At 51.7% G+C, this 15,075-nt stretch overlaps 1 protein-coding gene across 1 annotated transcript; it reads right to left on the bottom strand.

Moving 5' to 3' along the window:
- Positions 1 to 10,971: 10,971 nt before the first annotated feature.
- LOC116239228 (C-C motif chemokine 19-like) lies at positions 10,972 to 13,535 on the bottom strand. Its single transcript, XM_031609279.2, has 4 exons — positions 13,328 to 13,535; positions 12,716 to 12,839; positions 12,317 to 12,413; positions 10,972 to 11,935 (listed from the first exon to the last, which is right to left on the bottom strand). Exons 1-4 carry the CDS (start codon positions 13,383 to 13,385, stop codon positions 11,915 to 11,917), a joined length of 300 nt encoding a protein of 99 aa, XP_031465139.2. The 5' UTR covers positions 13,386 to 13,535; the 3' UTR covers positions 10,972 to 11,914.
- Between the last annotated feature and the right edge of the window lie 1,540 nt (positions 13,536 to 15,075).

Raw genomic sequence — 15,075 nt, 5'->3', positions numbered from 1 at the left:
AAGCAGTGCAAGCAGAAGCCCTGCTGGCTCACTCCACAGCTGGGCTCCCACACAGTGCTTGTGACAAAGGGATGGTGCTGGGCTCTGGTGTGTCCCAGTGGCCAAATGCTTCCCAGTTCCTCTGTCCCCAGAATCATCAGAGCAGCAGTTCAGCATGGATGTGGCTGTGTCACAGTGCACAGTGTGATATAAGGATCCAGGAGGGTTTGACACAGGGAAAAATATTTGGTTGCCCAACCTGGGTGCCTGCTTCAGAGAACCTCCAGTGCCCCCCAGTCTAACCGATTCCCCATTGCCCCTGGCTATTGGCTCCACCTTTGACCTGAGCACAGCAAGGGATGGGCAACTCCCATTGCCTGCAGATGTCATGGCCTTGCCATGATGTGTGTACCTTTCCAGCTAAGGTCCTAGGAGTGGTTCTGGCCCTTTTCTGCAGGGTATGGGATTTTTCATCCTGGGTGGTTTTCACCAAGCAAATGCTTCCTGCCTCTGTGTAACACCTGATGGCTGACTGGCTGCCATGGACAGCATGCACCAGCATTGCTTTTCCACTCGTCTGGGGTCCATGGAGGCTGGAGCTTGTTCAGGCCGTGGTCTCAAGTGGTCCCAAGACAGGGGCTCTAGAGCCATGTCCTCTCCTCCTGAAGCCAGGAGACCATGCAGATCCTTCTGCAGCTGCTGACAACAGAGACCATAGAATCAGAGAATGGTTGAGGTTGGAAGGGACCTCTGGAGATCTTCTGGCCCAACATCCTCCAGCACAAAGCAGAAACACCAGAGGAGCTGCACCACACTACTCCAGCTAAGGAGCTGTGAGATTTCAATGGTTTGCTTGTTCCTCTTGCATAAGCACTTTGGCTCTGCTCCAGGATGAAGTTCTTCAGTAGATAACATTTTGTTCCTTTCCACACATTCCTGCTAATGCAGAAGTTCCTATGCTGTGGTAAAGAAGTAGTGGGTGACCCCCAGACCTGACTTCTCCCATGGTGCTTTCTGCTCCACTCAGCTGTCTGGAAGCTCACAAGAGACACGAAAGCTTACCAGGGTCTGGAGATGAACAGAAAGGTACCAGTGCCAGAAGGGCTGTGCTTTCATTTCCTCCTGCAGGCAGACAATTTGAAGAAAAGATCCTGAATGGATCTGCTGCCTTTGCTGGCGTACTGCCTGTGAAAGGAAGTGAAAGTTCTCAGCACAGGCTCCAGCACAGCCCACCATGACCACAGCTGTGGTTCCCCGGAGCAATAAGCCCTGTACCCTTCCCCAAAGCCCAGCTGGGAGCCAGCAAGTATGGAAAAAGCGAAAAGGACAATGACACATAAGGAGGCTGAGCACCATGGTGGGGGGAGATGGCAGAAACCCAAAGCAGTGCATGAAGGGGGTGCTGCCCAGTTTGCATTTGCTGCTTAATTCCAACTCTTCCCTCCACCCCTGACTCTGTGCTCCTTGCCTGTCCCAGGAATAACAAGGTGGCATGTGCTGCCACTGATGCTGGAGGCAGGACGCAGTGATAAAGTGCCTCTAATCCATCAGCAGCAAAAGATGAACTACCATCGGCCCCCGCAGAGGTGAGGCTCGCCTCGCCCTGACCTTCACGCTGCCGGCTTGCATGAAGTTCCCCATAAAATCACTGCAGCTGTGGTGGCAATTCAGTGTTACCTGGAATAGAGGAGGAATATTTTTGCAAAATGCAGGCACTGAATTACAGCCCGCTGGTGCAGTGCAAGAGGAGAGGGGTCAAGATGAGGGGGCAAGAGCCGCAAGTGTGCCTTTAAGGATATTATACTACTGTGAATAATAACACAAGTGCATGCAGGGCTGTGCAATCTGCAAGTCTGAGCAGATTGTAAAAAGGATGATAAAGTACTGAGCTCTACCTTGATTATTTAGATTTGCCTTCACCTTCTCCTTTCCCTTTGAGGACAGTTACCAGGCTGAGTTTGTGTATCTTGTACCCCATAAAGATATTAAGAGCCCTTTAATCTACTGCTGCATAATCAGCAGCTTATTTTGCTGTGAAGATAAACAATGTCAGTACAGCACATTTGCTGTGTGTGGCTCGGAGCTCTTAAAAACCACCTCCATTAGTTGGGCAGTTCTTTGTGCTTGCACATGCTGCAGGCTAGCCTTGTCCCATGCAGCTGCAAACCTGGTGGGTTTTCTGACCTCACAGGAGCATGGTAGCATGGACATGTGTGTTTTCAGTCTGCCAGCAGGGACAAACTCAGGGAACAACACTGGGCAGTGTGGCTGCAGCCCTGAGACTGGGAGCTCCCAGAGTGTTCTGCTGCCAAGACAAGGTGCTTCCATTTCCTTTAGATTTCCCACTCGGTCACTGCAGGGAGGGACATAGCTCCTGTTAGGACGGAGGAAAATTGCAGCACTGGAGCAGCTGGGTTGGCCCTGGGAACACTGCAGAGAAACACTGGTTTCTAACAGTTTAAAAGGCCTCCATGGTGCAATTCTGAGGGGACAGTGGCATTGTTAGGAATAGGAATACCAGGCTTCCAGCAAGTTGCAGCATCACACAGTCAGCCTACAGGTGGACAGACTTGCTGCTCACACCTCCCAGCAGTCCCTGTGATTTGGGGGACCCCTCTCCCATCAGCTGGGCTCGGAGCTGCCAGAAGGAAGGACCTGGCTGCCTTTTGCTTTCCTACCACGCTGACTGATGCGCAGAGTCCTCTCCCCTCTGTTTCCTGTAACAAGGGATCCATAAGCACATCCCACCTCAGCAGGGCACGGGGCCAGCTTGGCTTATCAAACACTGAAGAGCCAGCCAGGGACTTTCCTCTCTTAGCTACTGTGCCCTGGTAGGAATACCAGCCTGGTACACTGTATTGTCTTTGGAGATTTCCCCAGCTCCCATGCCCTCTGCAGCCTTTACCCTCTTGGCAGCTCTGCCTTCCAACTTCGCTCCCCCTGATGACTTTTTGCTGGCCTTGGTCATACTCTGCCTGGAAATCCTCAGTCTCAAGGATTTCCTATAGGAATGCTGGGAAGGAAGGTGCAGACCCCTCTGCCCTGTGGGAAGCCCCCACAGACCCAGACACCATGGCCACTTCCTTTGCAAGCAGCAGAGAAAAAACTCACTTGGGAATTTCTGAATTGGACTCTGCCCATTCTGTCCCTGATGGTCCATGTAAGGGTGGCACAGAGCTGCTAGCTCTTCAGAGAGCTGGTACCTGCTCTCACACTCCTGGCTTTCAGAGGAAGCCCTCTGTAGCAGTTTCAAGCCAAAGCACTGCAGAATTACCTGTCCTTTCTCTTCATGCTCAGACTGGCACTGAGAGCAGCTTTGCTGGAAGAAAAGCAGCAATACTGAGCAGATTGGGGCTGTTCAAGTACTGGCCCAGAACGGGGAATGATTTGGCTGGTGGGCCTAGAAACCTTTTATTACTGCAACCAGCCATACCTTAAAAGGAGCAAGATCCAGAGCAGGAGAAATCCCTTCCCAGAAGATGAAGAGGTTCTGGGAGCAGGAGAGCAATGACCCCCCTGAAGCCCAGCCAGAGCTCTTGTAGAAAAGCTTTGTGAGGTCACGTTTGCAGGGGTCAATGCCCTGCTGGAAGAAGTTGTTCTGTGCCTGCATTTGCTTGCATAATGTATAGGAAAGGCTGCAGCCTTCACACTGATGAATCAAATGAGGCAGAGTCCCTCAGCACAGCTGGGAGCTTCTGCTCAGCATGGACTTGCCCTGGCAGCCAGCAAAGCCATGATGGATGGCCCGGCATGTCCTGGCACACTGTGGCCCCACAGCACTCAATCTGGGACAGCTGCAGCACAAGGAAGACAAATGATATCCAGAGAAATCCAACCTGCTGTCTGCCCCCTTCATCTCTGTTTACATCTGCTTTTTCTTTCAAGGCCATGTATCTCCTTTGTTTAGGAATGTGTGTGGCTCTTGATCCAATTCCAGATATTTTCTGCTAAAGCTTTTCCTCATTCTCTTACAGCACTGAGCATGGAAACTTTGGGGCCAATTTTGTTTAAAAATTTCCCATGCTTCATACTCTTTAGAATCATAGAATCACAGACTGGCTTAGCTTGGAGGAGACCTCAAATCCCACCCAGCTCCAACCCCTGCCATGGGCTGGCTGCCCCCACCAGCTCAGGCTGCCCAGGGCCCCATCCAACCCCACCTTGAGCACCTCCAGGGATGGGCACCACAGCTCTGGGCAGCAGAGACAGCGCCTCACTGAGTCAAGAATCTCTATGACTGCACGCGGCCCTCAGATATACAGCACAAGGCAGAGAAAGCCCACTTCATCTGCTGGGATACTGATAGACCAGAAAAATACAGAAAAGAAAGGATTTTGAAAGGCTGTCCCAAGTTATCCAGTCCACCCTGTGCAAAGCCAGGGCCAGCACAACTCAGAAGGTTTTGACTGTAAAATCCACAGCATTTCCTTAGCTGACCCTTCTAGATAAGTGGAATTTCCCCCCGGCATCTGACCCCAAGGTTTCCTGTGACTTCTTGTCCTACCAAAAGTGAACTCAGAAAACAGCTTCTTCACTTTCTTTTTGCAGCAGCCTTTTGTGCATTTGGAGACCACCTCATCCATTCCTGGAAGCAGGGTATACCCAAGTTCCTTCAGGCAGTGCACGGAGGTCAGAGCATTCAGACTCCAATCAAACTCACTGCCCATCTCCACAGCCCTCTCAAGTGGGTGCCCACCTTCCTGGACCCATTTTCCACTCTCATCTAGAACCACCTCTCCAACAAAATGATGTCCAATATTTTTGCTGAACACAGCTCAGATTGAAATGAAAACAGTCATTTTTATAGGAGAGAAGGGAACAGAGCCTGGCTGCATTCCTTGCAATCCAGAAGACCTGTACCCCCTCATCACAGAACCACAGAATGGTTTGAGTTGAAAGGAACCTTCAAAACCATACAGTTCCAGGCCCCCTACCATGGGCAGGGATGTTTCCCAACAGATCAGGTTGCCCAAAGCCCCATCCAAGTTGGCCTAGAACACCTCGAGAGATGGAGCACTCACAAATCCTCTAAGCAACCTTCTCCAGCACCTCATCATTCTCATAGGAAAGAATTTATTCTTAATACCTAATCTAACTCTACTTTCTCTTTCTCTTAGTTTAAAGCCATGGCCCCTTGCTGTGATAACACTGCACTCCCGGGTAAAGAGTCCCTTCCCAGTTGTCCTGAAGGTGCCTGCACTGGAAAGCACCTTCATCACCTTGCTGTCTGTACTCCTTTTGATTCAGGCCAGGACATGATTGACCTTCTGGGCTGCAAGCACTCATTGTCAGCTCATGATGTGTTTCTCTTCAACCAACAGACCCAAGTCCTTCTCCTCAGTGCTGCGCTCCATCCATCCATCACCCAATCTGTTCTGATCTTTGGCTTTGCTCTAACCCAGGTACAGTACCTTGCACTTAGCTTTTATGAGGTTCACATGTGCCCACCTCTCAAGCTGTCTGGGTCCCTCTGGATGGTAATTCTGTCCCTCCATCATGCTGCCTGCACCTTTCAGCACTCACAGACTGGCCTCATCCAGCAGCCATAGCACAGTTCCCATTTCTTCACTACCACTGCACCTGCTGCTAAGCTGGGCTGCTGGTCTGAGCACTTCATGGTATGAGACTGACTCATAAATGGCTCTTTGTAGGGATTTTATGCTTTAGTCTGCACAAACACTGTTTTAAACCCTGGTCCTCCAGCACCCAAGCATGCCAGGAGATGTGAATTTTTGCAGCAAGCCACCTGCATTTGATTTGCTGTCAGCAGGACTGGTTAGCAGTTTAGCTTGAAACCAGGCCAAGGTGGAGAGAGCTTCCCTCCTGCCATCCCCCGTCATGCTGCAAATACCTTCTGCTCCTGGCCCTTTTTCAATGAAAAGAAGGCATAGTTCTCTAGCCAAGGTGTGAACTGCAGATCTCCAGGACCAGCCCTGCCCATGCCAACCAAACCCAGCAAACAGCAGTGGCACAGCATGGGCTCAGCCCAGTGGACTTCAGCCCTGCCTCTCCCCCAGGACAGGCAGTGAAACCCCATGGGCATCAGCACTGGGAATTCCCTGCAGGCAGCTGGCTGCAAATTCTAAAGCACTTCGCATCAGCCGAGAAATGAAACCAAGCACTATGAGTGCTGAATGAATCTATAATTGCAGTGTATCTGAGACACTTCTGCTTTTATTCTTTGTAAGACAGTGGCTGCTATCTATCCTTTAATATACTGGTCAGTGCCTTTCCAAAAATCACAGCATCTAAATGCAAGGTGGGAAACTAGAGTTTGCAGAGCACTGCAAGGAAAATTCTTCGAGTTTTTCACTGAAGATCACCTCATAGGCGCTGAAGACGCTTGACAGTGTTGCTTATTTGGAGCAGCATCTTCCTAGAGACAGTGGAAAGTCATGGCTTGATAGTTTAAACAAGATTAAGGAACATGTATAAACACAGTACTGTGCTTTCATTGTGGGGATGGTGCACAGCCCAGCAGAGGAGAGTTTTTCCCAGCTAACACATCTGCAAGAAGGAAGCCTTTCTTTCTGTGGGAAAGCAGAGAAGAGTGAGATGTGCTGGAAGAGGCAGCACATGGGGCTGCAGATGGTGACCCTCCCAGTGGCATAGCACAGCTGCCACATCCCTCTAGATGAGCACATGATGGCCAGCAGATAGGCAGAGTTAGGGAGAAAGGGATGGAGGAACTAGGACAGAAGCTCCAAAATCTCCTCTTCTTCCCAACTACACAGACCTTATCCCATGGTTCTTCCTCCTATCTGCTCCCAAATGGATCTCAGGGAGCAGCTGGCTGTTCCTCAATCCCCTTCCAGCCCCATCCAAGCCAGACCTGCTCTGTATCTCCTACAGCCCCAGAGCCACTAAGCCATACAGATATGCCTTTATGTTGCAGAGCACTGGAGAGAAAGAAAAGGAAGTTTTCCCTAGCCCCCTGACAGGGAGGCACACTAGTCACAGCCTTTCCTACAAGAAAAACATGAAGGAGAGGTGGGGAGCAACACAGAACATGGAACTAAGCTCCTCACTGATGTCTACCACGTTGCTGGGAGAGATGGCTTCTGTGGAAGGTACTTTCCAGAGGCTTCTGGCAGCAGGACAGATCTACTATTTGCTTGTCCTCCTGGGCTTTCTCTTTCATCTCCAAGTTTTACTGCTACCATCCATAAAGAGAAGATGGGTGCATCTGTGGCAGAGAGGATGGCCTCCCCTCCCTTTCCAAAGAGTACTGTGGGAGTGGGTAAGGGTGCACCTGGTTGGTTGCTGAGCCTATTCTGCACATAAAACCATGGGGACAAAGGTCCCCATGTCAAGTAGCTGCTGGACTTCCTTTGACTGCAGGAACCTGGACCAGGAAGAGCAGCCTGGTTAGTACCCTGCTCCAGCCCTGCTCAGAACCAAGAAATCAGACCATGATTTCTCCAGGGCACTAGGCAAGGAGCAAAGTCATCGGGTGCATAGAAGAGGGCACATCCCAGCCTGGCCACTTTTGGGGACTGGCATGGTTTTGCTGCTTTTCCTGTCCTCCAGTAGATGTTTTCCCTCTGGTTTACTATGTTCTCCACAAGTATGACCAGCTATGAAGGTCAAGCTTTGGGGAATCAGTATTCAGGCACCCCAAAATTCCCACGTCCCTTCTCCTGTCATCAAGATTCACCCAGTATCTTTCTAGCCTCAGGAAGTGCCTGTGAGACACATTGGGGTGAGAACCCCAAATCCTGCCAGCAAAACTTGGATCTTTGCTCAGAATGGGTTTGGTCAGCATTGTTGGAAACCCATCTCTCTCCTTTGGTTGGGCTGGGATTTTTGTTGTTATTCTTTGGAAGGATCTGTCTGTACATTCAGGTACCAAAAGTCAGAACAAAACTCACAAGCAGATGGAGAAACAAAACTAAAAGCTCTGTGAAGTTGGTTCTCTGCGGGGCTAGGAAGGCAGTAGGAAGCCCAGGCCCAGCATTTTGGGGAAGGTGAGTGGGATTCATCCAGCCAGCCCCTATCCTGGGCAAGGAGAGCTGGATCTGTTCACAGATACAAATTTTAGTGTTTGCTGGCGGTGTAGGCTGGATCATGCCACTACAACAGCCCAGCTGCAGGGTAAGGTTTCAGATGTAGAACCCATGGGAGGAGCAATTCTGCTCAGAGCCCCATAGCTTGTCCAAAGTTGCTGTCATCTTCCCACAAGACAAAGCCTAGCAGAAAGTGTCCAGATAAGCAGCACCGGAGATGATGCTCTGGGACTGAATGAAGAGCCAGAAGGAGCCCGGGTCGGAGAGATGCCAAATCCGGATCCTCTCAATCACCCACACAAGTTGCTGATTAGGCAAGAGCTAACAACACAATGAGAAGGAACCAGCAGGGCTTTTCTCCTCCTGGGTTCCCACTCAGCCCATCTGTCCACAAGTCTCATCTCCCCAAACAACCCAGACAAGTCTCTGAGCACCTGTCAACTGGGTCCAGTGCTGGTGCCAATGGAGTTGTGCCATGGAGTGCAGCCTCTTCCATGGCACCAAGCGAAGAATATAACCACCATGGTGCACAGCTGGTCCTTGCACTTGGACACTAAGGTCACAGCAGATCACGCCTGCACTGTCTTGTGTCCGCCTGGGAGGCATCTGAGGCAGCTTCCACCAAGCCTGGCAGATGGATGCCCCATCCCTGGAGGCATTCAAGGCCAGGGTGGATGTGGCTTTGGGCAGACTGGTCCGGTGGTTGGTGACCCTACAAATAGCAGGGAGTTGAAACTAGATGATTGTGGTCCTTTTCAACCCAGGCCATTCTATGATTCTATGATTCTGTGAAAGAGAAGAGCTCTCATGATCCCAGCATTGAGACCTGGGGCCAGAGAACTACACAGAGCATGTTTGGTTTGCTTGCATAGGTATAGCCTTGCTTTTCTTTCCTGGCCTTGAGAATAGTAACCAGAAGAAGGGCTGTTTTGTCAGCTCCCTTGGAAAGCTTTCTATTTATAATGACTTGTGAGTCCGTAACATGAGAAATATTTTTGTCAGGAATTGATAAAGCTCCCAGAGTGATTCAGTTGACACTCCAGAATACTTCATATCAAAGTGGTCTGTGCAACAAAACCCTGGACCTACTGAGGGCATGTCTGCATCCCAGAGTGACAGGTCCCAATCTTCCACACTGTGGATGCAGAGAGGCTAGGCAAAGAGCAGGAAAACATAACTGGAGAGAAAGAGATAAACAAGAGGACTTGGAGCACTTTTACTGAAATTGTTTCTTGGCTGCAGCCCAACATTTTGCTGCTTTCTCCAAGGACTATGACCTCTGAAAAGTCATTGACTTTTTTTTTTTACATATATCAGAAAAACTCGCTGTACTGTTGTTTTTTTTTTTCTTCAAGTGCGGAATCCTGCTGGCTTGGGTTGATTCCCAAGAGATAGACTGAGGAGCATGGAGAGCTCCAGGGTTCTCCCTGTCAGGGCCACACGTGCTGCCCAGGAAAGCATCTCCTGTCCTTCCCTCAAGGACCGCAAAAGTTGGGAACTAGGGTACAGTGCCCTTGACTCCTTGCCTCCAGCCAAGCATAGATTTTATCTATCTCAAGCTGAGCCCACCAGCTGCAGCAGCTCAGCCTGGGCATGGATCCATGCTGAGCATCCTCCTCCTCCCTGCTGTGGCCCCTCGCAGGTCATGGAGTGAGCAGCAGTGTGGTTCTGCCAAAGCAAGCACCAATTACACTCCCTTCCCACTCATATTGTTTGTCTTGGCTTTTCTTCCCATACCAGCCTTCCTCCTCCTCCTCCTCAGGATTATATTGCTGGAGCTGTCACTGTGCTTAATGAGCTGGGACAGAGCAGGGGAAAGGGCTCTGGGAAAGTTACGGTGAGAGACAGCCAAGCTTGGGGCACTGCAAGTGCACATGGAGCAGAAGGACCCTGGTGGGGGGAGAACACTTGAGAAAGAAACCCTAGCCACCAGCAAAGGGAGAAACTGAACAGGAGGGTAAAAGGGCTTGGTGGAACAGCCACTAGCTGCCTAGGCATCCCCGTGCTGCTCCCCATGGATGCCATCCTGGGACAATATCCTTCCTGCCCTCAAAAAGTCTCCCAGGTGCTCCTAACCTGTGTTCAAATAACAGTCATGTGCAAGAGCATAGCACTTGGCTGCTAGCCTTGCCACACATAGCACCTGCATGTATGTCCCAAGCTTTAGCAGAAAGGAGCAATTTTGTTCCAACATATGTTTTGGGTGAAAGGGCAACTCCCAAGGGGACCTGAGACCATTTTAGGGCAGCAAACCTTATGGCAGACTGCCTTGGTTTTAGAGACTTGATTATACACAGCTCTGGTGCACAGACCTGAGAGCAAAGCAACCCAGGACTCCTAGCTCATTGGTGATAAGGGGCAGAAACTGTGACTTACCATGGATGCACCTAGGAGCAGACACTGGGATTTTCACCAGGCTGCATTTCCCCAAAAGCTCTTTCTCTTGTGTAGTCCAGCTGCTCACTGGTACGGAGATACAGGCCAGTCTGAGCATGCTGTGCCTCAGTTTCCCTCTACCACAAGGGCAAAGCTCCCATTGCCAGCAGTTGTACTGGTGGCACTGAAGTGGCTTGTTCTGGGAGGTGCAACACTTCACCGAATCACAGAATTATCAAGGTTGGAAAAGACCTACAAGATCATCCAGTCCAACCGTTCACCTGCCACCAATAGTTCCCACTAATCCATGTCTCTCAACACAAAATCCAGATGTTCCTTGAACATCTCCAGGGTTGGTAACTCCACCACCTCCCTGGGCAGCCTATTCCAGTGCATGACCACTCTCTCAGAAAAGTAGTATTTCCTAACGTCCAGCCTAAATCTCCCCTTCCATGCTCCCTCCCACCCTTCACCCTCTGAAATCATCCCTCACCCCCGAAAGCCCTTTTTATCACCCTACACTCCACACACTCCCATACTCTGCACTGTTCTTTGGGTTCAAACACAAGGCAAGCCAACAACTCATAGGCTTTTCTTTTTATTTAACAAAATCACAGCTTTTTTTTTTTTTTTTTTTAAGAAGAAAGGAAGGAAGGAAGCAGCTAATGCCTGTAATTATTGCACTGAATAGACCTAGCAGCAAATACCTGAGCAACGTTGTGAATACTGCTCCTGCATCATTGCCAAGAGCAATCTTTGATGATGGTGGCAGACTCAGGGACCAAGAAGGATGGCAATATCCCTGAGTGATACCCATCACCACTGGCAGCCTGCAGGCCAGGCCATGGCCAGGTGGATACCAGTTGTGCCACAGCACCCAGCAGTGCCAGGACGGGACATCTCCCCCAGCGCACCTTTGCCTGGCTGTCCCAGATGCCAGCCCTGGCTCCATTCCACTTGTCAGGAAAGTGCACTGGGAGAAAGCTGCAAGGGAGTCAGGGCTCAAGTGAGAAACTGTGCCACCTGTTCCCTGAGGACAACATGGAATCAGCATGGTGGCAATGGACATCCCCATCTCTCCCATTCATCCCTGTGCAGTCTTTACTGAGCAGCTCTTCCCAGGGATATAGAAGGGCTCAGGCTCGAGGCTGATGTTGGAAACTCAAGAGAACAGACCAGTGATGGAAATGAGATCACAGGAAGGCTGAGATCCCAACAAACTCATTTGCAGATCAGTCCTTCAAATCAACTCCTCAGCCTCAATAGTGGCAGGGGTGATGCTGAGAACCCTCGAGGCCAAGACTCCTGTCAAGCAGCCCCTGGCTTGGCCAGATGCAGATTTCTCGGTCACAACAGTGGCAGAAGGGAGAAGAGAGAACAGAAGAGCTGTGCCCAACACTGTGCACTGACACCAGTCCCAAGGAGGGTTGGTCCTGTGCACCACAGCAGGGCATAGAAGCAGGGGTGTCTTCATGGCTTCACAAGCTTCAGATTCACAGCTGAGAGTCAGCCCTGCTCTGGTTGCTGGGGCTGGGCACATGTTTCTGCATTGCTTAATTGCCTTGATTTGGGACCTGGGAAAGAGAAAAACCCAGCTGGGATGAGCGTGGTTCTGAGACAGAAGGATTCCCAGTGCCCCTTCCCTGCAGCTGAAGTGGTTAGCAGGACTACGGTCAGACCCTGACCTTGACTGTCTCCAGAGACTGGCATCCACCACCTCTCTGGGCAAGAGGAGAGCTTGCAAAGCACCCACAGACGTCATCCCAAACCTTCCCCATGGAGGTGCACATTGCCAGACCCCAGAAGCAGGGGTCTCTGCTTTGTTCACAGTGCCATTTGCTGTGGCATCCATCAGTCTCGCTAGGACTGGGATAAGCTGTCTGGGGGCAGATCCAGCCCATCCCCACGCTGTTCCCATTCCCCAGTGCGTGCACAAAGCACGGCCCAGCTCCCACCTTCCCAGCAGAGCTGGCATCCAGCTTCTCCCGGAGGCGCAGCACCCACGGAGCTTGGGGTGGGGCACAGAGCCGCTTGCCCCTCGTGGTGATGAACCTGCCAGGTCCACAGGGGAAAAGAAAGAGACGTTCTGAAGATGTTTCTGCACAGATCGAGTTCTCACCCACTGCCTCCATCACCGTCCTCCTCCACGTCCACTTTGTGATGACTTTCCTCCACATTTTCCCCAGATTTTCACCTCTCAGCAGGTTTGTCCTGCTCTGTTTGAGCCTCTGCATGTCCTTCCCTTCTCTTACCTATTCCCCAAACTCAGCTCACCCCTCCTTCACCCTGCTGTGCCTCCCTCCCTGCCTCCTGCATGCTCCATCCCTCACCCATCATGGGACTACAGCTCTTACACGGTGGCAGGGATGTCGCAGCCATCCTGCACCAGCTGCATCCGGTAGTCCTGCACTATCCGCCGGGGGATGGGCTTCTCGCTGGTCCGCAGGCAGCAGTCGAGGACGTTGTTGCCAGCGTACACTGGAGGAGGAACAGCACACATGTTATCGAGGTCTCTCCTGGGCTCCCTGGACAGTGGGGCCGTGGAGTGGGGCAGAAAGATGACCTCTTGGTGGGGGCAACCCTGCATGCCTAGAGCCCTCCCCTGTCCCCAGACCAGTGCTCCAGGTGCCAGGGGTGCTCCCCTGTTGTGCTAAGGGCTGCTTAGGCAAGGGAAAAAGGAAGCACGGGGGCAAAAGGAAGCACGCAGATCAAGGGTGCACAGGCTGGGCTAGGGCACAGGGGGGGCACCTGTTGGTCCACCACCTGTTCCCAGCACAGTTTTCTGTGTAGGATCCTTTGTGGACTTTGGTCAGTACAGAGTCCCTCTGGAACAGGTTACCAGCAGAGCATTCAAGAGGGCTGCTGCAAAGCCTCAGCAGTGAATTACTTCTGCAAATGCTAAAGCAAACAAGAAGCTGGCTCCTAGCCTTTCTGCAAGAAAAGCACTCGTAAAGCTTCCTTCTTACCATTCAGGATGCATCTCTGCACCAGGAGACTAAGGCAAAGAAGATGAAGCCGCTGCATTGTGTCGCTGAGTCAGGCAGAGGAGGGGCTGCAGATGGTGGTGCTCTGGGCAGGAGAGGTGAGCTCTGCACAGCTTGCTGCGATCTGTTGCTGTGTTCTCCACTGCCTATTTATCTGTTCCAGCCTGTGGCTTTCACTTTCTTTTGGTGAAGACGGGTGGGAAATCACAGTAGGCAGCATTTCGATCTTTGTGCAGTTCCCGAACATCCCGTCAGCTTTCCCTGCAGCCAGCTGCTCAGCCTCCCCACAGCCAAGTGCCCTCCCAGGGCACGGGGGCTTCGGTCAGGATCCTCACCCCTAGCCCCGGGGAAAACACTTATGGGATCTCATCCTGTGCATTTCCCACTCCCTCCTCCAAGACCTCTCTGGGACATCCCCACTGGATGGGGCTCATCACCCAGAGATGAGTGTATATTGGAGCTGCTTGGTTCCCAAGCAGCTGTTTGTAGGAGCCTGGATGCCCCTGCATCTCCGTGCCCTCCCCATTGCCAGCACATCAGACCCATTCAGAACTGCCTGAGCTTGGAGCGTCTGTGCAGTGCTGGTGGATGGAGCCTGGCTTAGCGTACATACCAAAAGACAGTGTGGTTTCCAGGTGTCCCTGGAGCAAATGGGCTCATGGCCAAAGACAGCTGCATATCTTTCTGCAAATGTATATTCTCAGCACATGGGCAGAAATCCCCAAGGTGAGCTTGGCTGCCAGCACTCACTGCTCGTGCAGGCATCACCAGGAGCAAAGAGCACACTCCTGCTGCAAACCTTCAGAGCAGAGAAGAGACAGAGGCTGTTCCTCCTTGAGGTCACCATCAGGACAGTGCCACCAACACCACCAGCCAGCCTGCTCCAGCCCTGGTGTGTGGCATGGGGGATGCAGCCTGTGGAAGGGACAATGAAAGGGATCTCACCCCTGCCCCATGGGCATTTGGAGAGGTGTAGAGCCAGGATCCTCTTGGACAGAACTGGGGATAGGGAGAGAAGCACCAGCTGCACTCAGGGAAATGGCCATTAATATTAGGAGAAATAGGATAGTCAAATCTTGGATTGAAATCTCCACCCCTGCACCCACTCCATTGCTTCAGCTTCAGCCCTTCCTTGCACTTCGGTGGAGATTGCAACACAGGGACAAAGACCTCCCTGGGGACAGGAGATCCCTCTGCTCCTCTCAGCAGTAGGAGATAGTGAGCTGCCCTTCCGTACTCCAGGATAAGAAGGGGAAGCTCCAGCCATGCCACTTGCCAAAGTGCCTCATCCCTGTGTGGCTGCTGGTGCCACCTTGTGCACAGAGCTGCGCTTTCCATCAGGAGAGCCCTTCCTCCAGCTGCACCCATGCCCAGCATGTCAGTACTGCCAGAGGGGACAAGAGGAAGCTGGCAGGCAGAAGGAGCAGTGCAAACAGGATGTGCAAGCATAGCTGCAGTCAGATCCTCCCACTTTCAGCACTCTCCAAGCTTATTAACTGCAAAGAAATCTTGGTGGGTGGAGGAGGAATTTAGGCAGCAGAGGATTAACATCATTCATCAGTCCCATGTGGATGCAGGCTGGTGCTGGGACTGATCTCCACTCATTCTCCTTTGATGCTGGCAGAGATCCTGTGGCAAGGAGGATGGTGCAGGATCAGCGGGAAGTGCTGGAGGTCCCTTCCTGTGGGATCTCCCTCCTGGCACTTCTGGGGGCCCTGTCCTCATGGCAA

Source organism: Phasianus colchicus, chromosome Z (assembly GCF_987193195.1).
Source record: "Phasianus colchicus chromosome Z, bPhaCol1.hap1.1, whole genome shotgun sequence".
NCBI classification, from domain to species: Eukaryota; Metazoa; Chordata; class Aves; order Galliformes; family Phasianidae; genus Phasianus; species Phasianus colchicus.
Note: the sequence above shows the minus strand (reverse complement) of the source record. Positions and strands in the feature narration are given on the sequence as shown.

What these genes read in the sequence shown, in the direction of transcription:
- LOC116239228 (XM_031609279.2), bottom strand. Translation starts at nt 13,385, where the DNA reads ATGCAGCGGCTTCATCTTCTTTGCCTTAGTCTCCTGGTGCAGAGATGC. An exon ending in TGCGACATCCCTGCCACCGT is followed by an intron (nt 12,414 to 12,715) that starts GTAAGAGCTGTA and finishes TGGACCTGGCAG; the next exon opens with GTTCATCACCACGAGGGGCA. An exon ending in ATGCCAGCTCTGCTGGGAAG is followed by an intron (nt 11,936 to 12,316) that starts GTGGGAGCTGGG and finishes TCTCTTTCCCAG; the next exon opens with GTCCCAAATCAAGGCAATTA.